This window comes from Panthera onca, chromosome E2 (genome assembly GCF_046562875.1).
Source record: "Panthera onca isolate mPanOnc1 chromosome E2, mPanOnc1 haplotype 2, whole genome shotgun sequence".
Taxonomy (NCBI): domain Eukaryota; kingdom Metazoa; phylum Chordata; class Mammalia; order Carnivora; family Felidae; genus Panthera; species Panthera onca.
Window position 1 is genome coordinate 2,502,853 of NC_138353.1, and position 25,699 is coordinate 2,528,551.

The window sequence follows — 25,699 nt, forward strand, 5'->3', positions numbered from 1 at the left end:
GGAAGTCTCCGCCTAACGGGCCGGGCCCGCGCCTCCTGTCCTGGAAGGGGGCGGGGCCCGAAGCCCCTCGGCGCGCGGCGCCATAGAGCGGGGACGGAGGACCCGTGTCCTAGACGTGTCCGGAAGTGGCTCCCAGGGGCGTCCGCTCCGTACCATAGAGCTTGGGGGGCGGCGGCTAGGGGGTCGCCGGGCTCGCCTTCCTAGAGCGGCGAGGACGGGGTGGAGGCTGGAGGGGGAGTGGGAAGGGGAGGGGGAGCAGCGCGGGCGGAAGCGGCCAGGAAGGTCACTTCCGGCCTGGGCGCCCGTCCCCCTGACCCCAGGGTCTGAGTCGCCGCTGCCGCCGCTGCCACCATCCGCGAGGGAGCAGAGAGGAGGAGTGCGGCGCGGCGGCCCCGGGACCGAGGAGGTGAGGGGAGGGCGCGGGGGCGGGGGGCGTGAACCCAGGGCCGGGTGGGCGCGCGCCTCGGGAGCCGGGCTGCGGGCGGGGGGCGGGCGGGGAGGCGGGCGGCGAGCGCGACTGGGCGGGAGAGTGCGCGTGCGCGTGCTGGGGGGGCGTGAGTGGGCGCGCGGCCGGTGACGCGGGCGGGCGAGGGCGCGCCAGGCGGAGCCGCGGGGAGCGCGCGTGCGCGGCGCCGCGCCGGGGCCGCGCCGGGGAGGGAGCGCGCCTGCGCAGCGCCGGGGCTCGGGCTGGGGGCTCGGGGGTGGGGCCGCCGCAGCTTCTCCGGCGGGTCGTGGCCGGAAGTGGTGGCGATTCCCGGGGGAAGTTGAGGCCCCGGTGGGGGAAGGGGACGCGCCGGCTGGGCTGGCCTGACCGGAAACGGCGGCCCGGGGGGCGCGTCTGGGTCCCCGGCTTGTCACCCCACCTCCTTCCCCTTTTCAGAGAAGCCCGGGTTCCGCTGCTGCCCTGGGCGGGCTGCGTGCGGCCTTTGATCCGGCCGGTGATTAGGGCATTCGCCCGGCGGGAGGCTCATTCATTCGCTCCGGCGCGGGCGGCGGGCAGGAAGCGCGTGCGCCGCAGGGGAAGTGACTGGGCCAAGGTCAGGCACCGCGTGGCCCGCGGGACAGGGGCGGACGGTGGCCCGGCCCGAAGCCGACCCCGAGGCCTCCCGGGCGTCTAGCTGTGCTGTTTTATACTCCAGACCCTGTCCCGGCCTCAAGGGGGGGACACCCCGGTTCCTGGAGATACGTGCCACTGGCCCCGTGGGGTCAGGCCAGCCCAGGATGGCGGCATCACGCGATGGAAAAGTGACCCACAGGCTCCTCCAGGGCCGGCCCCGTACTGGGCGCCAGGGCAGAGAGATGAGCAAGGTCCTGGAGCAGGAGGGCAGAGTCCCCACCCAGATCCCTTATTGGGAGGTGGGGAGGGCTGTGGGAGCCCAGGGCTGGCATCCCTGCACAGCCCAGTCCCGGGGGCTTTCAGGAAGGGAGTGACTCGGTGTGTGGTTTCCTGGTGCCAGGCCCCGCTTCGGGCAATGCCGAGGATCCAGTTGGGAGTCAGAGCTGGCTTCTGCTCTGGGGACGCACGGTTGCCATTGATCCTGGCTTATCTCCTCTGTAAGGCTGTAAGCCTCTTTGGCTAAATGCAGCTGGCATTCACCTGCCTGCCTTTGCTGTAGTCCCCTCTGGCCCTCCGGCCTTCTGCCTCAGCCCTGAAGACACTCAGATCGGATTCCGACTTGTGTTATCTCATGTCTTAGTTTTTTCCTTGGAAGCCTTCCAGATCTATCCCCACCCCCACCCCAGCCCAGCTGAGGAGCTGGAGCAGGGCTAGGGCTTGTCACCCTGCCTGGCCCACGAGGAGCACTGTGACCAATTAATTAAGAACTCTGGGGTCAGACAGACCTGCGTTCACATCCCAGCTCCACACCTCATACTTTGTGATTTTACAGCACGGACGAACGTTAACATCTCAATTTCTGTCCAGGTGAAATGGAATGTTAATAATAGTATTGATCTTGGTAGGGAAGCTCTTAATGCTTTCCGTTTAAAGTGAGAACAAACCTCAGAGAGGTGACCGTAAACTATGTGGGAATGGCTCCGGGGCCAGGCCTTCCTAGGCCAGGCCTTGTCTCCTGTCTCTTCCATCTTGGTGACCTTGGATCTGTCACTTCCCTTTTTCATGCTCCGTTTCCTCCTTTCCCCTAAGATAGCACAGCCTAGCGTTCCCTGGACAACTCGGCTGTGTGCTGGGCCCACGGGTGCAGTGCTCTGCTGTGGGGTGGGAGAAGAGGCTCCCCTGGCCCAGAGTCAGAGCCGGGCGGCACTGGCAGTTCCTGTCCTGCAGCAGCTTGGAGACCTGTTGGGGAGACACACACAGAAGCAGCAAAGGACTGGGGGAATGTCCCAGAACAGCTCCCAGGAACTCTAGAAGCATGTCCTGGGGAAGGTGGTGTGTCCGAGTCTTGAAGGACAGGGAGGGATTGGCCAAGAGGACCCTGGGACTCCGCGGAGGAGGACGGTGAGCTCCTTTGGTTGTCCTCCATGCTGCCCAAGGCCTTGTGTGTGCTGGGAGCTGGGGCCTTGGGAGTCAGCTATGGCCCTGCCCTCTTGGTGGAGACAGACTAAATTTGCCAGCACTTGGCTTTCTGAGCGCCTGGCGGGCGTCTGGTCCTGCCTGCGCTTAGTACTCGCTGTTCTGAGCTCTGAGAGGCCCTGGGATGGGGGTGACTACCCCCAGTTTAGGGGTGGGGGATCGAGCCCCAGGCCCCACAGCTGCATAGGAGCACCAGTGTGTGCGAGAGTCCAGGACCTGGCCCTTCACCATCATGCTGCCGCCTGGGGTCTGGGGAGATACAGGCCGTCATGAAGGCCTCTTAGGTATCAGTCGTAGGGTTGGGGACTCTGGTCTCCCTCTGCCACGGGTGCGTTGTCACGAAGGTACCTGCAGGGTCACTGGCTGATTCAGGGTACTCTGAGACCCAGCCCCTCATTTCACGTGTGACTCTGACGCTCATAGTGTCGGTGGCTTTGTTGTGGTAGCACAGAGAGCTGTCGCCTCGTGACTGCTGAGCAGCCAGCCACGCCGAGCCTGGGTGGGTGGACCAGGGCCCTGTGCTGCTCTGCCAGGCCACCCGGGGAAGTTAAGGAAGCCGGGGCTGGCGTTCTAAGAGCGAGGAGAAAAGAAACGGCCTTGGAGGCTGGCCGACCCGGCTGGAGTCTGTGCTCCTCGACTTCATGGTTTTGTGATGACAGGTCAGCCACCGAAGTTGTCTGAACCCCAGTTTGAACAGTCCTCTCAGGGGTCACAAGGCACGTACCGGGCATCTGGCTCCCTGTTGAGCTCTTCACTCACGAAGAGCTCTGCTTTGATCTTGATGCAGGACTCACGAGGGTGAGGAGGCTCACAGGCTGAAGCACCTTGTCCAAGGTCACATGGCTGGGGGGTGGTGGGGCCGATTCTGACTCTGGCAGCCTGCCCAGAGAGCCTGTCCTCTCTTCCGCCTGGGGTTGTGGGGATTAGGATTATGAACCCACAGCACCCTGCACCCAGGTCTGAGATGTAGTTGTGCTTGGTGAGTGGGATCTGTTACTATTATTTGAAAAGAGGACAGTTGAGCTAAGGGAAGGGAGAAGTCTGGGAAGGCTTCCTGGGGAGGTGCTACTTTTGCTGGGCCCTGGCAGCCCGTCTGCAGGTAGAATGTGAACAAACAGGCCCACTAGAGAATGGGGGTCTGGCCCACTGGTCTGATTGACCAGTGACACATAGGCGGTCTGTAGGTGTGCTTGCGTCTTTTTTTTTCTGTCCTGGAGAATATTTTTGTTTGTGTAAGCAATGTTTAGTTACTGGCGAAGATTTAAGAATCAGGAGTGTTCACAGACATCTCTAGATCTGAATGCTGAGCATTCCCGGATGGTGGCAGGTGGCCTCCACACTCCCCACCCGCCTGCCGCCATAACAGCACAGCGAGGTTCTGGGAATTCTAGAAACTTTTCTCTGGGACGTAGTGGGGAGTGGTGACTAGGGCCTCTGGAGTGTGCCTCCTGCCGGGGCCCCTGGGGTGGGCTGCACCCTGGGTGGGCCACGAAGGATTGGAGGCAGGGGTGCGTGGTGCCCCTGAGGATGGTGGCCAGTCTAGACGGGAGGTGGACGGGAGCGGCCAAGCCATGAGGTAGACTCCCGGGGAGGCAGTCCAGGAAAAGGGGAAGACAGCGGGTGGGGGTGGGGGTGGGGGTGGGGAGGGGACAGAAGAGCAGGATCGAAAGGGACTGCTTTGCTCAGCTCTTTCTGAGAGCACTGGACATCCCGGATGGGGTGCGGGTTACATTCTGGGGAAGTAGGGTCTACTCAGCCGACCCAGGTAAGGTGGAAAGAGTCTGAGCAGACCAATCGTTGTGGAAGGAATGGGACGGGAGAGGTTGACAGAGAGCTCCCTGTCCCCACAGAAAAGGGCTTGCGTTTCCCATGGTGCTGCAGGCTATCCCTCAGTGTTCAAACCACAGGGGAGTCTGACAGGCCCAGCTGTGGGGGTCGGAGGTGATCCAGGTGGGGGCAGAGGAGGGAGCGCGTGGATTTTCAGGCCTGGAGTGAGGGGTGAAGCTGCCCACAGAAAAGGGAAGTGGGTAGGAGCTGGTGAGGAGAGTGGAGGGGTTTGTGGGCATCACCATCCTGGCCGAAAAGGTGCCTGGGGTCCGAGTGGCCCCTGCTGAGCGAGGGACGTGTGCACAGGCTGCTTGCCGTCAGTGAGCTCTGTGCACAAGACAGGGTTCCAGGTGGTGGTGCCCAGCCAGGGGAACCGGGGCGGGGCCTAGGCGGCCTGGGCGGTGACACATGAGTGGACCCTGGAAAGGTAAGAAGGTGCCGGGTGGGTGGAGGACAGGCCATGGGCGGGAGGTGGGGGTGGGATCGAGGGGCTGGGTGAAGCGCAGTGGGCACGTGCAGCAGGGTAGTCGAGGCAGGGCAGCGGCGTGAGTCCTGTTCCACACGGGTCCCCCGCTTACACTGCACAATTCGGTGGTGGGTGACGTGCTCACAGATAGGTACGCCCGTTGCCCCAGAATGTCCTCGTCATCCCAGAAAGAGGCTGCACCCACTCCCCTTCTCTGCCCCCCGTCCCCTGGAATCCCTAATCCACGTCCCATCTCTGCATTTGCTGTTCTGGGTATTTCATGTGAACGGGCTCTCCATGTGTGGCCTCTTCACACAGCGTGAGGTTTTCTGGGTTCATCCATGAGGCGGCATGTGACAGGATAGCGTTCTGTCGTGTGATCGAACCACAGTTTGTGTATCAGTTCGTCTGTCGATGGGCAGTTGGCTTGTCTCCGTGTCTGGGCGTCATGGTTTATGCCTCTGTGACCGCACGTGTGCACACTTAGTGCGGACCTGTTCCTGTCTCTGTTGGGTGTCTAGTCAAAGCCGGCGTGACGCGATCCCGCGGTGGCTCTGTGCTTTACCTTCCGGGGCCGCCAGTCCCTTCAGAGCCGCTGCCCCATTTCCCAGCCCAGCCAGCAGCCTGTGCGGGTTCCAGGGTGTGCTCCTCCTCGCCAGCTCTTGATGCCTTCTGCTTTCTGTCACCTGTGTTCTGACACCGTGGGACCCTGTTGTGATGGCGAATGAGGCTGAGAGTCTTGTTACGTTCTCCTCAGCCCTTTAGAGGACGTCTGTTCTGGCCCATTGCTCATCTTTAGTTGGGCGGTTTGAGTTGAGTGACTTAGAAAGATGAGTGGGTTGGGGTGGGGAGCAGACTTTGAAGGGGTGTTGGGAGGGAGTGGGCATGGGGAGGCAGGGGGAGGGTGGACGGGGTGGGAAGGAGGAGGCGGGAGGACTGTGTCCTAGGCGGCTGGGCCATGGAGCCCTGTGAGGGGAGGGGAACGTGTGCTCGCTGCCAGCACAGGGGTTAAATAGCCCTTGGATTTGGTGACCCAGAGGCTGGGGGAGTGGTTGGGAGTGGGTGGGAGGTAAGGCAGGAGGTGGAAGTCACAGCCCAGCTCTGAGGGGGGGGGAGAGGGGAGGGCTGGGAGGTGAGGGAGGAAGGCAGGCAGGGGGGTGTCCTGGAGGGAAGGGCCCTGCCAGGCACGGGTTCAGAAGGGGTGGTTTGGAGCTGCTTGGCGCGGGGGAGGGGAGGCAATGAGATTGGCAGCAGAAGAAAGAGAGGGGCTAATTGGTGGGCTGGCATCCAGAGCAGGTGGGCGGGATCTCATAACAACAATAATAACAATAATTTGTCTGAGCTTCATAGCGGCTGGGCCCTGTCTGCCCCTGTGCTAATTGGATCGCTCAAGGGCCCGGCTCCGGCGGGCTGGGGGAGGCCCGTTCTTCATCTTCAGGAATGGGCGAGGTCACACAGAGGCTGTGGGGAGAAACTTGGGGGCTGGGAGGGAGCATGGGGGGTAGGCGGGTCTCCGAAGGTGTCACAGTGCAGAATCTGGCTTCCTCCACAGCAAGTGGGAGGTGGGTCGGGGGCTGCAGCCCTTCCCCCACACCTCTGAGATCCTGGGTGTAGGACCCATAAGCCACAGGCCCCCAGGGTCTGACTGGAGGGCTCAGCAGCTCCTTGAGTGGGTGAGTGAGTGAGCGAATGAGTGAGCTAGTGAATGAATGAATGAATGAGCCAGCGAGTGAATGAGTGGGTGAGCGAGTGAGTGAATGAGTGAGTGAGCAAGTGAATGAGCGAGTGAATGAGTGAGTGAGTGAGTGGATGGGAGAGGAAGGGCCTGGGTACGTGTAGTGAACACCCTTCCTAACTCTTCACAAGGACCCCTGGCTCCTCCCTGCCTTGTGTGCTCACCCCTGGGGCACCTGCTGGTCATCCCAGGGAGGATCACAGTGCAGGGCAGTGGCCGGCAGGGCCCAGCTTCCAGGCCAGGGTAGCACCACTGTGGGCCGTGGCCTCACCCCGATAGTTGGCTTAAATCCCCTGGGAGGTGGTGTAACCCGGGAGTGTGCCCTGCTCCTGGCTCACCCCTGACTGGCAGGTCCAGCGGGAAACCTCCTGACCCCTCAAAAGTCAGAACAAGAAGGTGCGTCATTTTTTCAGAGCACGAGTGAGCACACACAAGCTAGGGGGAGGGGCACAGAGAAAGAGGGGGAGAGAGAGAATCCCAGGCAGGCTCTGTGCTGTCAGCAGAGAGCCCGACTCGGGGCTCGAACCCACGAACTGTGAAATCATGACCTGAGCTGAAACCAAGAGTCGGCGCTCAACAGACTGAGCCTCCCAGGTGCCCCAGAAGATGCATCTTTGTCTTTCCGAGGCCTCTGCAAATCCTCTGTGAAAACATGGTTTCCTGCTGTGTTTGGATTAACGTGCAGACTCCTGGCCAGGGCCTGTGTGACCTGTATGCGCTCGCCCTCATTGCCCCTAATGCTTCATCTGCTGCCCCCAGGGCAGGCTCCATAATTTTTGGGACTCTGCAAAATGAAGAGGTGAGCCCCTTGCTTGTGCAAAAAGCAGGAAAAAAGCTTTTTTTTTTTTTTTTTTTTTTTTAATTTTTTTTTTTTTTTTAATGTTTATTTATTTTTGAGACAGGGAGAGACAGAGCATGAAAGGGGGAGGGTCAGAGAGAGGGAGACACAGAATTGAAACAGGCTCCGGGCTCTGAGCTGTCAGCACAGGGGCCCGATGCGGGGCTCGAACTCACGAACCGCGAGATCATGACCTGAGCCGAAGTCGGCGCTCAACCGACTGAGCCACCCAGGCGCCCCAGGAAAAAAGCTTTTTCCTTTCTTCTGGGGTCTCGTGATCTGTCAGGGTGATTTCACTTGGTATTTGCCGTTGAGCTCCCTCCACGTGGAGATGCCCACGGGAGCCCACACCCTCTCTGCCCGGGTTTCTCAGGCACAGGGCGTGGCCCGGCTCCAATTGCCCGGTGCACACTTCCTTGTCCTGTCACACTTGATGTGCCAAACACAGATGCAGAGAAAATTACTGGGGTTTCAGGACAGTGCCCGGGCTCAGGGCCTCTTTCCGACTGGCATCCCTGCTGAGGCCCCTCAGGCACACTCCTCTGGCCCTCTCTGCTTCCCGCGGGAGGCAGAGCACCTCCAGGGCTGGCCAGGGAGTCTGGGTGGCCCTCGTTCCTTTATATCAGGGTTGGCACACATTTTCTGTAATGAGCCAGAAGGTAAATATTTTGGGCTTTACAGGCCAAGGGGCATGATTGAGGATGTGGCGTAGCTACTTAGATATGTTTTAAAGGGTGACCATTAAAACACTCAGGTGAAACCCATTGGTAGCAGGGGGTAGCTGATGGGCGGGCGGACCATGACTATGACTCCCTCTCAGTCCGGTCTGTCTCACAAAGAGGCCTTTCCCAGTGGTCTGTGGGGGAGGTAAGAGTTTCCCCTGCCCTCTTAGGGTTTCCTGCTGTGACTAAAACACATCAATGGGAGAAAAGCACGCGGATTGTGTTTCCACAAACACGGGAGCCCAAGCAAGAGAAGTGAACACCCAGAGAAGTTCGGAGGCCAAGGTGCTGCAGCCCCTGGAGGACAGAAGGGTCCCCCTGGAGGGGACTGGAGGACAGAAGGGTATGTTAGGAGGTCCGTTTATACACACTTCCTTCTCTGGGGTCTGGAGGGAAGGATGGTCTTTCCTCCTGGTCCAGGGAGGGCACTTTGCTGTGCGGGTTTCATTTCCTGCTTCCAGGAAGCAAAGTGGCCTATTTGGGGTAGATGGCCCTGGTGGTGGCCCTGATGGAGCCCTGCCTCTGCTCTGTTCACGGGGAGCCCCATGTGTCGCTGCACCAGCTCCCTCACTGCCTCCATGGGGGCACCAGGCTCCTGGCTCTGGGTGACCATCTGCTGGCTGCCCGGGAACCTCATCGGGCCGTGGGGCAGCCGCTGACACCTCGCTGTCCAGCACAGCGAGGAGGGGTTCCTGTCCCTGCCGCCCGGCCCAGGTGCCCCAGAGCCCAAAGGTTCCCTGGGGGGCAGGGCAGGACAGGGACAGGAAGGGGACGGAGCGAAGGCCGAGGCCTTCTTGCTGCAGGAAGCTGGCCTGCGGTGGAGGCCCGGGGCCGGGAAGTCCCTGCTGTCAGCGACTTACACATTAATTCAGGGGAAGCACAGCATGCGCACTTGGCAAACAAGTTTCCGTGCACAGAGGAGGGAGCCGAGCCGGCTGTCCGGGCCCACCTCCTTCACCCCAACCCCGCAAGCCACAACCCTGTGGGCACTTACCGGCTCTTTCCTGTGGCTTACCTCGCTTTTCTTGAGGACACAATTGGCTTTGTTAAGCGGTTCATGAATGGGGCAATGTTTCATTTAGCAAGTAGAGATGCTCCCTTCTTGCCTCATTTTTAGCATTTGTGGCCTTGTTATCAGGGGGCCCTTACGTTTTTTGAAGTCTGTCTTCTTTGTTTTTTTTATTTTTTGAAGTTTTATTTATTTATTTATTTTTTTTTTTGAGAGAGAGAGAGAACACTAGAGAACATAAAGGGCAGAGACAGAGAGAGAGGATCCCAAGCAGGCTCTGCCCTGCCAGCGGGCGAGGAGCCTGATGTGGAGCTGGAATTCGTGAACCGTGAGATCATGACCTGAGCCAATTGAGAGTTGGATGCTCAACCGACTGAGCCCCCCAGGCAGGTGCCCCAAGTCTTTGTTTTCAATTGAGGTGTAACTTACGTGTGGTGAAATTCACCCTTTGACACGTACAGTTTAGCGGCTTCTAATATATTCACAAAACGTTGCGCAACCGTCACCATGGTCTGATTCCAGAATTTTCTCATTCCGTAAAAAGCGCATTAGCGGTCCCTCTCCGTCTCCACCCCCAAGCCCCTGGCAGCCGCTCCTGTCTGTCCTGGCCATCCGCATAGATGCAATCTGCTGTCCGCATCCTTTGTGGCTGGTTTCTTCCTCTGGTGTTTATGCTGCGAAGGGCACTGCCGTGAGTGTTCGTGGGCTGGTCTGCGTGTGGACACGTGCTTTATGTCTCGTGGGTGTATGCCTAGGAGCGGAGTCGCCGGTCACAAGGTAAGTCTGTTTACCACGTGAGGAGCCGCCAGACTGTTGCCCACGGCGGCCGCGCCGTCCTGCACGCCCGCCAGCCCAGCATGAGGGTTTTTGTGGGTTCGCGGTTACCCTGTGTGACCCGAGGGCCATCCGGCTGTGTCCACTTTGCCCCCTCAACACCCAGCGAGTTTCCCGTTGCCATACGCGACGGCTGTCCCAGAAAGGAATCAATTTTTAGTCTTTCCCCTGTTACAGAAGTAATTACCCGTTAACGTAAAAAGAAAAAATAGAGAAAATGAAGATAAACAAAAAGAAAAAAGTTAAAATCACTTGTCTGCTATCAGGGGCATCAGGACCATTGTCTGTGAGGCTGTGACATCTGTGGGATTTACTTTTTCTTAAAAAAAGTTTGTTTTTAATGTTTATGTTTGAGAGAGAGAGACAGAGAGAGTGCAAGCAGGGAAAGGGCAGAGAGAGGGAGACACAGAATCCGAAGCAGGCTCTAGGCTCTGAGGTGTCCGTGCAGAGTCCGACGCGGGGCTCAAACCCACAGACCGTGAGATTGTGACCTGAGCTGAAGTTGGACGCTTCACTGACTGCCCAGGCAGCCCTCTGTGGGATTTTCTTAAGCTCTCCCACCGGTGCTGATGGCTTCTTTCCAGTTTTTCCCTGCTCTAAATCTGGCTGTGATGAACTCTTGTTCCCCTGCAAGCAGCGTTTTCCCAGGTTCGGGTTTTCCCCTCTAGTTAGTTTCTGGAGAAGGGGGTTCTGGTCAGGGTCAGAGCGTTTGCGGCTCCACAGCCGAGTGGCCGGACTGTGCCAGCCTGGTTTCATCCGAACCGTGTGTGGCACTCGCTCTTGGCTGGGGCTCACTGGGCTCTGGGGTGCAGTCCGTCCTCCCTGTGGGGTGTGAGCGGGTGGGTGGGCAAGGGGGACACAGTTGCAGGGCATTTGTTCCTGCAGCCTCTGTTCTGTTCATGCCCATTCAGGCGTGTGCCACGCGCCTATCCTCAGCCCCCATCGGCACCTGGTGCTGTTGTGGGTGCCGGGCACCTCGTGGGTCCCAGGGTGGGTCAGATTGGGGGCTGGGAGGCCTCTGGGGAGGTGATGGCTCGGACAGACAGGGTGGAACATTGCTCGGGGGGCCTCCCTCCCTCATCTCCACACCCTCCTGGACCTTGGGGGACCCTGTGGCACTGCACGTGGCACTGTGTGTGCCGAGTGAGTCCTGGCTGCCCACCATCGGTGCTCCTTCCATTGCTGCAAGGGACCTCCAGGACCTGGCGCCCCTACATCAGTGAGCCCCAGTGTTGTGACGGTGCCCAGCTCAAAGGGATCAGCTTTGGCCTTCGTTTGGCCTTCTGGGCTCTGCAAGAGAATCCTCCCAGCCCTGCATCTCCAGCCTCGGGGCCTTTGTACCTGCTGTTCCTGCCACCAGCATCCCTCCCAGTCCACGCTTCTCCTGCAGCCCCTCCACCTGCGAGATCCTCTTCTGATGCCTTGGTGCAGCTGCCTGTCTCTCCCCTCCCTTCCCCTCCCCTCCCCTCCATGAACTTCACTGTCTCACTCACCTGCTTGTTCATCACTGGCAGGGAACTCCCGTGAGGCTGGGCTGTGGCCTGTTCACCACCCCGTGCCCGTGGGGTGGGGGTGGCAGGGACAGGTAGGCAGGAAGGGACTGTGCCACCGAGCACATGCCGGCCCCTGCAGAATTGCTGGCGCTCCCGCCTTGTCTTCTGGTTAGTCCCATAAGTGCCCTGTGTGGAGGGGGAGCCTGTGATCAGTCAGGCAGGTGCCTCTGGGTCACAGTGGGCGCTCTGACCACATGTGGGGGTGAGAGCCTGCACAGGGCACCGTCTCCTGACCTGGCCCCACTTCATGGTAGCTCCCTGTCGTGGTCGGTGGCACGGTGGCCTTGAGAAGGCCTGGGCTGGGGGCTCCAACCAAGGGCCCCTCATTGCCTCCCCGCAGTGCCTCCAAGTCAGCTGCTTTCCATCTCTTGGTCAGTGTCCTTTGCCCCCCGCCCCCCCCCGCCTTGGTCTTTGGTTACGTCCTGTGCTCTTACAGGTCCTTGTGACGACTGGTTGGGTGTCAGGAAGGCAGAGCGGTTGGGGCCGGGGGCTCTGTGGCCACACTGTTGGCATCTTGTCCCTGCTCCCTGGTGATCTCACCTCTGCTGCGATCGGATGGTGGTTGTTCAGAGCGTGTCCGTGCAGGGTGATGTGGAGCCGGGGCTGGGGGGCGGGAAGCTCTTGGGAGGCGTGGGGGGACAGCAGCATCTGTCTTCCTGCCGCTTCGCAGGCCCTGCGGGGCGGGGCCGGCTGGGCCAGGCTGTCCTGTTTGCTCAGACCTGGCCTGCGTGTTTGCGGTTCTCTGCATGCCATGTGCCTTCGGATCGCTGCCGCTCCTGCCTCCGTTTCCTCATCTGATGGTGGGGCAGCGGTGCTGCCTGCTCGGAGTTAATGGTGTCCGTCCCACGTCGAACAGGGCCCAGACCCAGGAGACGTGTCTGCGTGTGTCTGTCAGCGGGACGGCCGGTTGCCTGGCTTCCTCTCAGATGTCAGTAGAGGCCACTGTGGGGCGGAACGGGTTTGGAACGGTTGGTTCCTTTGGTGCCTGGGTGGTGGTGAGCCCCTTGTCGGTGGGGGATTTGAGAGAAATGGGTCAGGCCGGTTGCGAGGAGGTGTGTGGTGCTGGGGGGCCGATGGCTGCTGTTCCCAGATGCTGGGCAGCAGGTGCTGCCCTGTGAGGTCCCGTGGCGGGCGGAGGACCCCGGGGCGGTTTTCTCAGAGCTGCGTGCGCTCACCTTAAGGCAGCAGCTCCCTTGGTTTGGGGCCCGAGGGCCTGACGGTGCAGAGGAGCCCCTTGCGGTCCAGTCAATTGCTCCTGGCCTGCTACAGCCTCCTGCCAGAGGTCCTGCCCGCTGCAGGCTTCCTGCCAGGGAGTGAGGCCACACCAGGGAGCGGGTCCCGAGGGGCCAAACGCCTGGGGCTGGGTGCCGCCTAGGTCTCCCACCCTGCCCGAGTCTAAGACACAGGGTAGACGCCTGCCCAGCTCTGCTCAGTGCATCATGGAGGCCGGAGGGGGCAGGAAGAGGTGGGGGGCTGTCTGCCCCAGGAGCCAGGCCTTGGCCCTTGGGGCCAGTAAGGAGGTAAGGGGTTGGGAGGGCGTCGGGGGCTGTCTGGCTGCCCCTCTGAGTGCAGGTGTCCTGGGGACTCAGCTACCTCCCCCAGGACCGTGATGTGGACTCTGTCTTAGTTCATGCACGTTTGAGACCACAGAACGTGACCCCGTGGGTGACCTGTGTGCCTGCGTCGGTCTGCTTCCCCGTGACGTTGGGCGTGGGCCTGGCATGCCAGCCCTTCAACCCTGTGACTGGAGGGGCGTCGTGGATGGAGGGCTTCCTCGCTCCTGGGTCCCCGGCAGGTCCAAGGTGGCGATCATGTGTGGGGCGGCCGTGGAGGCCCAGGCGGGAGGCGGTGTCTCGCCCTGGCGGTTCTGGGACAAGAGCCTGGTGGCAGCCGCTCCTCCCCAGATCGGGTGTGGCCTTGGGCTGGTCCCCCATGCAGGGACCCTCAGGTACCTGCTGCCACACGCCTTCTGTCTGCCGGGGCCGTGCTTGAGCGCGGATTGGAGCCAATGCGGCGCCTGGCATCCTGTAAACTCTGTCCTTCCGTCTCATCCTCTCTTAACAGGGACCCAGACATGGAGCTTCGGGAAGAGGCCTGGTCTCCGGGGCCGCTGGATTCCGAGGACCAGCAGATGGCCAGTCACGAGAACCCAGGTGAGGTGGCCTTGGGCGGTTCTTGGCCGATCCTGCCCCCTTCCTGGACCCCGGCTCCCTGCACCTCTTCTCCTGTGGCTCTGGGAGCCCTTGGGGGCTGCTGCTGTCCGTCCCTCCCCCTGCCCTCATGGCCCGGCCCCCTCACCCCCCAGCGGCTGGCCACGCTGCCCTGTTTCTAGTTGGCCTGTGCTTCTCCCAAGCAAGAGACTGTAGACCAGGGGGCGGGTGTGACAGGGTTGGGGTGGGACTGTGACCTGAGCTGACAGGACTACAGGGGCGGCTGTCTGCTGGGTTTTTGGGGAAAGCTGGGTATCTGGGTTTTTATGGGAAATGTTTCACTTTTTAAATACTGGTACCTTGTTTTATTTAATAAAGCATTATTTGGGTTGAGTAAAACTCCTTTTTGAGCTCGTGGGGCCTGGGGTTTGCTTGCGGGGGGCTTTCCCATAGGGCAGCCGGGAAATAAAGCACGGACGTTCTTCTCGTGCTGCTGATGAAGTGTTTTCGGTTGGGCCGGCACCAAGTTGGCAAATGGCTTTTACCGTAAAGGGCCAGAAGGGAGATACTTCTGGTTTTCTGACCCTGTGCCCTGCCCTTGCAGCAGGAAAGCAGCCGGACCATCTGGAAGTGAATGAATGTGACCATGTGCCAATAAAACTTTATTTACAAAACAGGCACTGAGTTCACAACCTTGTGCCAGTGTACCATAGTTGCCAAGAGAAGGGTTATGAGGGCCCGGACCACACGTGGGGGTAGATGTTACTATGAAGCCCCGGGCTCCTCCCGCTTCTTTATTCTAAGATCGTCTGGAGGAGAATGAAGAGAAACTCCCTGCCGGGAGGTCCCCAGCAGCCTTGGGTACAGAGCAGGAAACCGAGTCATGGGGGCTCCGTGCTTACTCTGACCCAGCTGCCCCCACAGGGAGGACCCATGCCTGTCCTTCCCCGGTGCGCCCCTGGGCCTGCTCCCCCTCCTTCTCCTGATCCATGTTCTTGCCCTTCTAGCCCTCCCTCCCTTTTTTTTTTTTTTTTTTTTAAAGTTTATTTATTTTGAGAGAGAGAGTGAGTAAGAGAGCACAAGCAGGGGAGGGGCAGAGAGGGAGGGAGAGAATCCGTGCTGTCAGCATGGAGCCTGACACAGGGCTCGAATTCATGAACTGTGAGATCATAACCTGAGCTGAGATCAAGAATCAGACACTCGACAGACGGAGTCACCAGGTGCCCCAACCTTCTAGCCCTCTTAAAATTAACTTAAAAGCCTGTTTTGTTGTGGAAACTTGAAACATAAGTGGTGTAATGACTGTTTATTTCTTCTGAACTCTGGCGATCAGAGACCCTTCACCACTCTTAATGTCCCCACTTGTGCCCTCTTCTCCCCCTGGAGCAGTTACAGAAAATTCTAGATGTTGTATCATTACACCTGTAAGTTCCCAGAGGTGCAGGCTCTATAAGAGCACGACCAAAACAACAAGGACACAGTGCTGACCCCACCTAATGAAACACCCAGTCCCTGTCCAAACACCCCGTTTTCTCCAGAGTGTACGTCTGCCTTTGAGTAAGTTAGTTTTAGTTTAATGAGGCCTCCGTGAACTTATTCTCCTTATAAAACCTTGAAAGTGTACAGGTGGGTTGTCTCATCCCCCTTGTCCAGCCGGCTGTCCTGAGCCTGTGCTCCCCATCCCCCACTGCGGTGTCACCACATGGTGACCTTCCCTTCGCTCAGCTCAGCTAGTGAGCCCCATGCCCGGATGCTTCCGAGCTGCTGGGCACTGCTGGGCGTCCCATTGTTGTGGACACCGAGCTGCTGGGCATTCCATCGTTGTGGGCCCGCCAGGTTCCTGCCTCCCTGTGCACAGAGCCTCCCGTGGTACCGTTACTGTGCCGGACTCCTGCCCTGATGTCCCGAGGCCCCGGCTGACTGCCGCTGTGGTGTCTCTGGTGGTGTGATTCCCTGGGCCTGCCCGAGAGGGATGTTGGGCCTTCGGGGTGGGGAGGACACGTGTGCACAGGCAGGCTGGGCTCCGCGGAGAGTGGAGAGGAACGGGGCCTGGTGAGTGGTGAGAGGGGTTGGTGTCTGCCGACCCCCGAGAGCGAGCTGGAGCCGGGAGAAGGCAGGTGGGGTGGGCCTGTTGTCCCGTCCCAGGGCCGGAAGATGAAGACTGGGAAGTGCTGTGACGGCCCCGAGTCGCAGCCACGTGGCCACAGGCATCCCTGGCAGTGGAGGCTGGGACTGCACCCTGGAGTCTCCCCGGTCCCCCCAGCTGACTGAGCTCCACGCAGTCCTGTGTCCACCCTTGTCCCCAGCTGCCAGCGGCAGCAACTTGAGGTAACCTGCAGTGACCCCCACGCCCTGCTCCGCTCACCTGCCGGGGTCACCCGGGACACCATCTGTAGCTCGGGGGTGAGCTCTGCCCTCTGAGCCCGGGGCTGTCGTCCAGCGGCTGGAGGGGTCCCCGTGCACGGCTGGAGGCGGAACCACAGGGAACCGTCCTGGTGGCTTGGACGGGAAGGACGGGAAGGACGTGTGGTCTGGGATGGCAGGCTGCAGGCAGGGTGCTTTCAGGGGTGGTTAGCTCAGCCACTTCTTCGTGATTCCTCCACGAGCCGCCGCGTCCTGGCCCTGGGTGGCCTTCTGCGTGCTGTCCGGCTGCCCCCACGCTCCCGAGTGGGGCCTCAGGTCTATCAGGTCCACCCAGGCACCCGCCCGAAGTGAAGGACGGGAGGGGCACGGCAGATGCAGGGAGGGCCGCCCAGGCCTGTCTCCCCGTCAACCCCGTTTGGGTCTGGTTGGCCCGATCGGGGACGCGTGACGTAGGGGGTGGCTTCAGGGTCACCATGCCTGGCTTATCCCAGCTCAGCCCTGTGCTGGGGATTTTCTGGTGAGGAAGACAGGACTGACCGTGGGCAGCACCCAGCAGGGTCACCCCAGGGGGAAGGGCCTTCTCTGGGGCTCAGGAATGGTGGGGAAGCTGTCTGGGCTGCTGTGGGAGCAGGGGTGCCTTGTACTTCCCTGGAGGCCGCCAGCCCCTCAGGAGCTATAGGTCGTGGGCCTGAGGCTCGTTCAGGCCACGCGTTGGGTGGTGGGGCCTCAAGGGGCAGACCAGGAGGTGGGCTTGGGCTCCAGCCCATGGTGTCTGCAGGACGTTCCAGCTCTCTGTCCCCACAAGTTTGAGCGTCCCCGCCCCACCTCTCACACGCCTGCACACTCGCCCCCAGCCCCTGTATGTGTGTGTGTGTGTGTGTGTACGTGTGTGTGTGTGTGTTTGCCGAGTGTTGAGGTAAAAGTCTCGGATCAGTCCTCGCTGCTGGCGGCACCCAGGCTTCGTTTCCCCTGCTGCTGTATTTCGGGTGGGATGCCGCCATCCTCTCCACGCCGAGCTGGCCCCTGCTGCCGGGCCGTGACCCAGTTTGAAGCCCGCTGCTCCCAGGGCAGGCGGCCGGTCACCCGGGCGGTGCTTGTCAGGCAGCTCTGCACACACGAGAGAAAAGAGCCAGGGGGTCGCGTTTCCTTTCCCTGGGGTGCGCTTGCCCCAACCATCTGTGAAACCGCAGGAATTTCTGTTTTCCCCCTGTGTTGGGATGTTTTGGGGAATGGTGTGCAGGCTTAGCTGGTGCCGTTGTCAACAGAGGCTGGTGTTTTAGAAGCACTTCTGCGTGTCCCGGGCTTGTCCGGCCACCGGCCGTCCTGGGAGGCTGGGATGCCAGAAACAGTGCTGGGCGGGGAGGCTGGGCCACCTCCAGGCAATTTGATGGTTCCCAGGAGTGCCCAGGAGAAGGGCGCCTCCTGATGGCCCCAAACTGGCCGTCCAGGGTGGAGTTGGCCAGAGGTGTGGGGTCAGGCAGTGGCAGGGCGGGAAGAGCCGTCCAGGCCTATCTGGGCTTTAGCTACAGAGTAATCCAGAAAAATGGGTACGTGAGTAGAAAAGACCTCGTGATTCTGAGGAGGGCGCCCTCCCAACAGGAAAGATGTCAGCTGGCATCCGGAAGTCACCTGCCGGAGGATGGGTTCTGACCGCCCTCTGCCGCGCCCTGGAGTCCTTCCATAGAGCTGCCCTCAAATGCTGCTTCTGAGCCCAGCATGATGGCGGCCCTGGACTCCTCCCAGACCCACACATAAAAAGCCACATGCCCCAGGCCATGCTGATGACACACACCTTAGTGTGAAGGTGCCCCCGTGAGCCCCCAAATACGGTTGGGTGGGGACAAACCAACTGCCCCAGGCCTGTGTGCCGATAGCATTGTGCTGGAGGGAAGAAAGGGAGGAAGAGCCCCAAATAGCCTTCGGGTTCACTGGAAGGCTTGGGGGTCCCACCGAGGCCAGCACCTGAGATTGGAGGTGTTCTGTCCAGACTGGAAGCAGGGAGCTCGGGGCCGCAGGAAGGTCTGAGGGGCTGGAGTGGCCTGGGGCCCACGCATGGGCTCTGGTGCCCACCAGGTCGAATGCCCTGCCAGGGCAGGACCCACGCAGGGTGGAACCTTCCAGGAGGGGACCCAAAACTGAGTGGGAACTGTTCTTGACCACAGATGAAAACAGGGGTGGCCGCAGAGCCAGGAATCCTGGGAGAGCGTGTCACAGACTCTCAGCCATGATGCGAGGATGTTAGAAGCCAAAACACTACCTGGAACCTTGCCCCCACCCCGCCCCCACCCCGAAAAGCTATTAGAATAAAAGGGTACATGGGCAGATAACACCTCCCCAGATAGGGTCAGAGGGCAAAAGTCATAACACTCAGAAGCAGGGGTGCACGGCCCAGCAGTGAGTTTGCAATATGAGAGATTTCACAGTGATGCCTGAAAGAGAAAAGTCAGGGCAGAATAAAAACAACACATTCCCCAAGAAAAATTGGAGGTAAAAAGGAGGGACATTTTATTTTATTATTTTATTACTGTTATTAAAATTTCTTAAATCGTATTTAAATCCAAGTTAGCGAACATAATAGTGTAATAGTGATTTCAGGAGTAGAATTTAGCGTGATTCGGCACTTACATATGATAACCAGCGAGAAAGGACATTTTACGATAAAAAAGGGGGGCACCTGGGTGGCTCAGTCGTTAAGCGTCTGACTTCAACTCAGGTCATGATCTCATCGTTTGTGAGTTCGAGCCCCGCGTTGGGCTCTGTGCTGACAGCTCAGAGCCTGGAGCCTGCTTCGGATTCTGTGTCTCCCCTTCTCTCTGCCCCTACCCCACTCATGCTCTCTCTCTGTCGCTCTCAAGAGTAAATAAAACATTAAAAAATACCTTTTTTAAATAAAAGAGAAATGAAGAAAGATTAAAACGGACTAAAAACTGAAGCTAGCCTCTGGCTAGCCGGCTGTGAACAGGAGTTGCGCACCCAAAGCCACTCTTCGTTTGTGTTTTCAGGAATCGTAATTGGCAATGGTGGGATCTCTCTCCGATTCTGGGCCTGGCGTCCAGGTCTCTGGCCCGCACTGAGGCAGCTACTTGCTCCTCGGTGGTTATCTCGAAACTAACGTGGGGTCAGCAAGTAAGTAACTCTGGGGCATTCAGATTCTCTCCTCCCCTTTGAAGAGGGGAGATGCAGAGATCACAGAGAAGACTCTAGAAAAACCTGTAGGTCCAGATTTGTCTGGGAAGTGTCAGTGTGAACTCAGAGGAATTTTATTGTAAGGAAAGAAAACAAACAGTGATCCTCTCCTGATTTTGGTCTTGAAGTATTTTCCGCCAAAAGAGCCCAGGGCCTCCTGGAGAAACAGCGTGTTTCACGTCCGGGTGGGACACGTAGATGAGCCTGGAACTTCTCAGTAGGCTGGGTAGCAGGGAAGCTGCCAGAAGACCACCTGGGCCCCGTCTGGGGGGTGTGGAGCCCCCTCACCTTGCTGTGGATGGGACACTGGGAGGTCCACTAGCTGTAATGACGGCAGTGGAGTGAGACCCACCATATACGTTTACATCCAGAAGTTCATGGCGACGTTGAGAAAGGGAGCTCTGTTCTGCACACTCAGTGAGTTGGGCCACCTGAGTGTTGAGTGCCACTGGCTGCTGACCACACAGACAGGCACTGCGGACGCCGATGGCACGGACAGACAGGCATGGCGACAGACATCTGTACCTTTGAGGCAGGGGCAGGGTCTTCAGACAGCAGGTCTGGGGACGGAGTCACCTGCTGAACCGCATGCAGCCCGCGCTCTTGAACAGCAAGGCTGTGAGCAAAAGCAAGTCACAGGGGAGTCTGGATTGAAGGAGACTCTCAGACACTCTGAACTGAAAAGTAATGGACCACAGGGACGCCTGGGTGGCTCAGTCGGTTGAGTGTCAGCCTTCAGCTCAGGTCATGATGTCGCCATCCGTGAGTTCAAGCCCCGTGTGGGGCTCTGCTGACAGCTCAGAGCCTGGAGCCTGCTTCCGATTCTGTGTCTCCCTCTCTCTCTCTGCCCCTCCCCTGCTCATGATCTCCCCCCCGCCCTCAAAAATAAGTAAACATTAAAAAAAAAAATTAAAAAAAAAGTAATGGAACAGGGCCACACCGCAGCTTCCGGGGATGCACATGGGCAACAGAGCCACCGAGAAATGCAGGGGCACATGGTGGGAGGGGTGAGTGCGGGAGGGGCTTCCCTGTGGGTGGCCAGGCCCTGTGTCTTGCTTGACCTGGGCACTTGTCTGTCTGTATTTCTGTGTTCAGCTCCGCAGTCCATTCTGGGGGCCTCGGAGTCCCTGGCTGTGTGTTTTACAACAGCAGGGCTAACGTCGAATTAAACCACCGGCTTCAGCCCCAGAGGGTGGTCCGCTTGAGGCCCTGAGCTGGGCCAGGTGGAGACAATATTTGCTGTGAGTGCTGGTGCCAGGAGACCCGTCCCCTCCCTCCCCTCCCCTCCCCTCCCCTCCCCTGAAGGGCAGCTACTTCTGCTATTTTTGTGGAGTGAGCTCTTTCTACTGGTCACTACACTCCTCTCTTTCCAGCAGTTCCTTGAATCCTCTCAGAGAAAAGCCCCTAGTGAGGAGGGGGGTCAGAGGGCGGCTGCTCACTTCCTGCCTGACCCCCAGGCTGGCCCTTCACCACCACGTCCGAGCCCAGAGCCAGCCGGTGCTTGGAAAGCAAACACCAGCATCCAGAGGTCCTCAGAGGGCCAGGAACCCGCAGGTTGGAAAATAACCTGCCTCCCAGAGTGATGAAAACCCTCCCCCCTTAGCAATTTCTTTAACACCTGCTTGAAAAAGCAGTGGTGTGTGTGGGCAGCTGGACACAGGCAGAAAATTCACTCAGCCTGAGCTGAGGCATGTCACAAAACCCAGCCGCCCCATCGGCTGGAGGCCACAGCCCGTCCTCCTGGATCTCGTCCCACTCTGGCCCGGGTGCCCAGGTCTCTGGCCCGCACTCAGGCGACCACACTGCTCTGGGGTGAGGACGAGCCCTCGACCTGGGGACCAGCGTTTCACAAGCCTCGATTGTACTCAGAATGTGCGTGGTGGCTGCGTAAACACCCTTCGTAGCTGAAGATTTAGTGAACACAGCGTACTGTTAAACGTTCTCCACAACTTAAAAGGCAAAACGTCTTTTTTTTAAAGTTTATTTATTTTGAGAGAGAGAGAGAGAGAGCGGGCGGACCTGTGCACTCATGAGCAGGGGAGGGGCAGAGAGAGGGAGTCCCAAGCAGGTTGCCCACTGTCAGCACAGAGCCCGATGTGCGGGTCCATCTCATAAACCATGAGATTGTGACCTGAGCTGAAATCAAGAGTCAAACACTTAGCAAACTGAGCCACCCAGGTGCCCCTCCCACGTCCGTTTTTGTTCTCTTTCTTTCCCTCCTTCTCTCTCTCCCTCCCTCCCTCTCTCTGTCTCTGTCCCTGTGTCTCTATGCATCTCCACCTGCCGTGCTAGTAGCTCCGTTTGTTGGTTGATGTTAACACCAAAATGGGCTCCACCCCGTTCTTCGGAAGCCCCACCCCTCCCGACTTCCTACCTGCACTTTTTTGCTCCAGATGATTCCGTATCCGGTACAGGCCAGATCCCAGGCTCCCTGCCGTGCAGTGGTGGGTCTTCAGAGCCAGGGTCACGCGGTGCTGGGCCCCCTGCCCTAGAGCTGCAGAAACGGCAGGCCAGGGGCAGCTGAGCGAGACCCTACCTTCCCTGCTGGTTCTGATGCCGCTGTCGGGGGGGGGGGGGGGGGGCCTTGGAGGAGCACTACCTTAGTGTGTGGTGCAGGAGCGCGGGGCGGCTCTGCCTCTTCCAGGTTTTGATTCGTCTGCGTGGTGCCTCGGGTTCTGTGCTGTAAAGACCCGATTCATAGAGCCCTGCTCACAGGACCTAATCTCACTGAGGCTGGTTAAGTACGTAGCGCCGGCCTCGGTGCGTCCTCTTGCTTCTTTGTGTGTTTGCCAGTGTTCCCATGGGTTGGTGTGTGAGCCTGTGGGCCCGGCCCGTGCCCGGTTGTTGGATGCAGGACCGGTCTGCCCTGGGCTGGAGCATGTGGTCTGGTGAGGGAAGGAGCGGGGAGAGCAGTGTTTGAAGGGAGCCTGCGGGCGCAGGCTGATCATGCTGATCCGGGCGGCACATGTGGGGTCCCGGGCTGAGGCCCTGCTGGCCGGGGAGAGCAACAGTCCTGGTCGCAGGTGCACAGGGGCCTTCTCTGAGCTGAGCCAGTTGTGGGGGTGGGGGGGTGGGGGGGTGGGGGCGCAGCTCCCTTACCGTGGGAGATGGCTCAGGGCCCCACACTTCTTTATTGTTTGCGCGGGGCAGACAGGGACCAGCGTGAGGGCTCTGTAACAGAGGCTCTGGTGTGTGGGGTCACCCTCCAGGGTAGCGGGACTCCCGTGCTGGCCTGTGGTCCCTGTGATTCCATTAACCAGGCCATTTCCTCCTTCCTGTTTCCTCACCCGCACCAGGACAGTCTTCCTAGAGCCCAGGTGTAACACCCTCTCCCCCAGGCCTGCCTTTGCTTTTGGGCTGCGGTCTGAGCGCCCTCACTCTGGGACCTCCCTGCCCCAGCCTGGTGCTTGGGGTTTCAGGGTCATTTCCTGGACTTCCACTCATGTTCCTTCATGTTGACGCTGTTTGTTTCCAGACGTTTCTGGAGTCCCTGCCGTGTCCCAGGCATTGTTCTGGGTGTGGGGAAGCAGCTGGGAGGGAAGTCTTGAGTGTTCAGTAAAGTCATGAATGTTCAGTAAAATGGTAGGGACTGAGCGATGCTCGAGGAAAACAGGGCGGGTAAGGGAACGGAGACCGAGAGCGTCTGCTCAGCCGGGTCTGTGGGCAGGGCTTTGCGCTGACCGGGCCTAGCCGCCCTCTGCGATCACAGGGGGTCCCGAGGCCAGGCCCGGTGGAAGCCCCAGGTTCTGGGTCCTGGACAGCCCCTCTCCCCACCCTCCTCCCCACCAGCCGTGACTTCCCTGACTCTCCTCCCCTCTTGCCTTCTAGTGGACATCCTCATCATGGATGATGACGACGTCCCCAGCTGGCCCCCCACCAAGCTGTCCCCGCCCCAGTCGGCGCCCCCCGCCGGCCCCCCGCCCCGGCCGCGGCCCCCGGCCCCCTATATCTGCAACGAGTGCGGCAAGAGCTTCAGCCACTGGTCCAAGCTGACGAGGCACCAGCGCACGCACACGGGCGAGCGGCCCAACGCCTGCGCCGACTGCGGCAAGACCTTCTCGCAGAGCTCGCACCTGGTGCAGCACCGGCGCATCCACACGGGCGAGAAGCCGTACGCCTGCTCCGAGTGCGGCAAGCGCTTCAGCTGGAGCTCCAACCTCATGCAGCACCAGCGCATCCACACGGGCGAGAAGCCCTACGCCTGCCCCGACTGCGGCCGTAGCTTCACGCAGAGCAAGAGCCTGGCCAAGCACCGGCGCTCGCACAGCGGCCTCAAGCCCTTCGTGTGCCCGCGCTGCGGCCGCGGCTTCAGCCAGCCCAAGAGCCTGGCGCGCCACCTGCGGCTGCACCCGGAGCTGTCGGGGCCCGGCGTGGCGGCCAAGGTGCTGGCGGCCAGCGTGCGCCGGGCCAAGGCGCCCGAGGAGGCGGCGGCGGCGGACGGCGAGATCGCCATCCCGGTGGGCGACGGCGAGGGCATCATCGTGGTGGGCGCGCCCGGCGAGGGGGCCGCGGCGGCCGCCGCCATGGCGAGCGCGGGGGCCAAGGCGCCGGGGCCCCGCTCGCGGCGCGCCCCGGCCCCCAAGCCGTACGTGTGCGTGGAGTGCGGGAAGGGCTTCGGGCACGGGGCGGGGCTCCTGGCCCACCAGCGCGCCCAGCACGGGGACGGGCTCGGGGCGGCGGGGGGCGAGGAGCCCGCGCACATCTGCGTGGAGTGCGGCGAGGGCTTCGTGCAGGGCGCGGCGCTGCGGAGACACAAGAAGGTGCACGCCGTGGGCGCGCCGTCCGTCTGCAGCCGCTGCGGACAGAGCTACTACCGGGCGGGCGGGGACGACGACGACGACGACGACCACGAGGCGGCGGGGGGGCGCTGCAGCGAGTGCCGCGGCGGGGAGGGCCGGTAGGGGCGGAAGCCCGGGGGGGGTGGGGCAGGGCCCCTCGGGCTTGGCGGGGACGACGGTCGGCGCAGGACCCGGAGGAGGCGGAGACACGGACAGAGGCGGCGGGGGGCGGTGGCCTCCTCGTCTCGCTCCCCTGCGCCGCCCCGCGGTCGGCGCGGTGCATCGGGCGCCCCCGCCCTGCACTCTGCCCCCGGCCTGGCCCGCCCTCCCGGTTCTCTTCTCGGTGAGTCCGGGACAGAGCGTGCGGAGAACTGGAGACCGGAGACCGAGAGAGAGCGGCCCCTGGCCCCTCTTCCTCTTCCCCCGCCGCCTGGGGCGCTCGCGAGGGATGGAGAGCAGCCGGGCCCCTCCCGTGCAGGGGAGCCTGGGGAGGGAAGGGAGAGAGGGCCCTTTTCCCTTTAGAGTTTTCGTTTAATCGCGCCCGCCCCCTGACTCCCCCCTTCCGTTGTTTTTTTTCTCTTCTTCCCCGCGGGTCCTGTTTTTCTTGGCCCTCGTCCCTCCTCCCCTTCTTGGGTTTGGGGTCGTGGAGGAGCGCTGGAGCAGGACTAGCCCCTGTTCCCAGGGTAGCCCTCAGAGAATGGGGTCCCGTCTCTTCCCGGGCCTGGACGGGGCTGAAGGAGGGGTGCGGGGGCAATAAATCGCACTATCTGATTGTCTTTGCTCTGCCTGGTTCTTGAGTTGGTAGGGAGGGGGGAGGTCTCTGCCCAGCAGTCACAGGGGGGACAGCAGCAGATGGCTGAGCAGCTGGTTCCTTCCCAGGCCTGAAGAGTGACCTGACCGGGTCACCTGCACTGGGCTGTGGGCCTTCCGGACCGAAGGTGGCTTGGCCGGCCTGGGAGGATCTGGGGCTAGTTCAGAGTAGAGCCTGCTTACTGCTGCCTTTAAAACGAAGGGACCCACGGTCCCTTCCGGTGGGTTAACACAAAGTGGGTCTTCACACGGGACAGAGGACAGGGGCAGAGGAAGCCCCCTGCTCCTGTCTGTGGTTCCTCCACTGGCCCCCGAACCCCTCCCTGCATCCAGCTTGTTGGATGACCTGGCCTGGAAATGACACATGTCTCCCCCCTGCTCACATCCCAGTGTGTGTGTGTGTGGGGGGGGGGGGGGGAGGAGCAGTCACGGGGTCACATTTCCCTGCAGAGGAGGCTGGAGATGTCCTTGGTCAGGCCACTACTTCCCAGTGACAAAACTATGGTGGAGGAGGGAGAGGGACTTTGGTGGGTAGTTGTCTCCCCTACAGGGCTCCAGGTGACGACGGGGCCAGCGGAGGGGCTGGGGGAAGAGGACAAGGATATTGACGGTAGTTTCAGGGTGCTTCCTGCCCTCGGCCTCGCGTGATGTGCCTGACCGACACAGTCCCGTGGAGTCACGCAGCATCCTGTGAGGTGAGGCCCACTAGTAGGTCGTTCCTCAGGACCAGGTCCCCCTGATGCCGATTCTGGTTTCCTGGTTGGTACCTGCAGCCGGAGTCCTGGGATTGTGGGAGGAGGGGACCCACCAAGGGGTATTTTCGGCCTGGCTGACCGGCCAAGGCCAGGCTCCTTGTTCCTTTGACCTCTGGGGAAGGAGGAGCTTACTAGCAAA

At 60.6% G+C, this 25,699-nt stretch overlaps 1 protein-coding gene across 2 annotated transcripts; it reads left to right on the forward strand.

Annotated features, from left to right (window-relative positions):
- On the forward strand, positions 1-24,771 carry ZNF787 (zinc finger protein 787). 2 transcript variants are annotated; one of them, XM_078438692.2, is made up of 3 exons: positions 1-406; positions 13,582-13,670; positions 23,046-24,771. In XM_078438692.2, the coding sequence occupies exons 2-3, from the start codon at positions 13,592-13,594 to the stop codon at positions 24,116-24,118; spliced, it is 1,152 nt and encodes a 383-aa protein (XP_078294818.1). In that variant the 5' UTR covers positions 1-406; positions 13,582-13,591; the 3' UTR covers positions 24,119-24,771. The 2 variants fall into 2 exon arrangements, with proteins under 2 accessions (XP_078294818.1, XP_078294819.1); XM_078438693.2 differs by lacking the exon at positions 1-406 and adding an exon at positions 9,804-9,907.
- The last annotated feature ends 928 nt before the right edge of the window (positions 24,772-25,699 follow it).

Excerpts from the sequence above, each read along its gene's own strand:
- ZNF787 (XM_078438692.2), top strand. The coding sequence starts at position 13,592 with ATGGAGCTTCGGGAAGAGGCCTGGTCTCCGGGGCCGCTGGATTCCGAG. Across the intron at positions 13,671-23,045 it reads GGCCAGTCACGAGAACCCAG|TGGACATCCTCATCATGGAT; the intron begins GTGAGGTGGCCT and ends CTTGCCTTCTAG.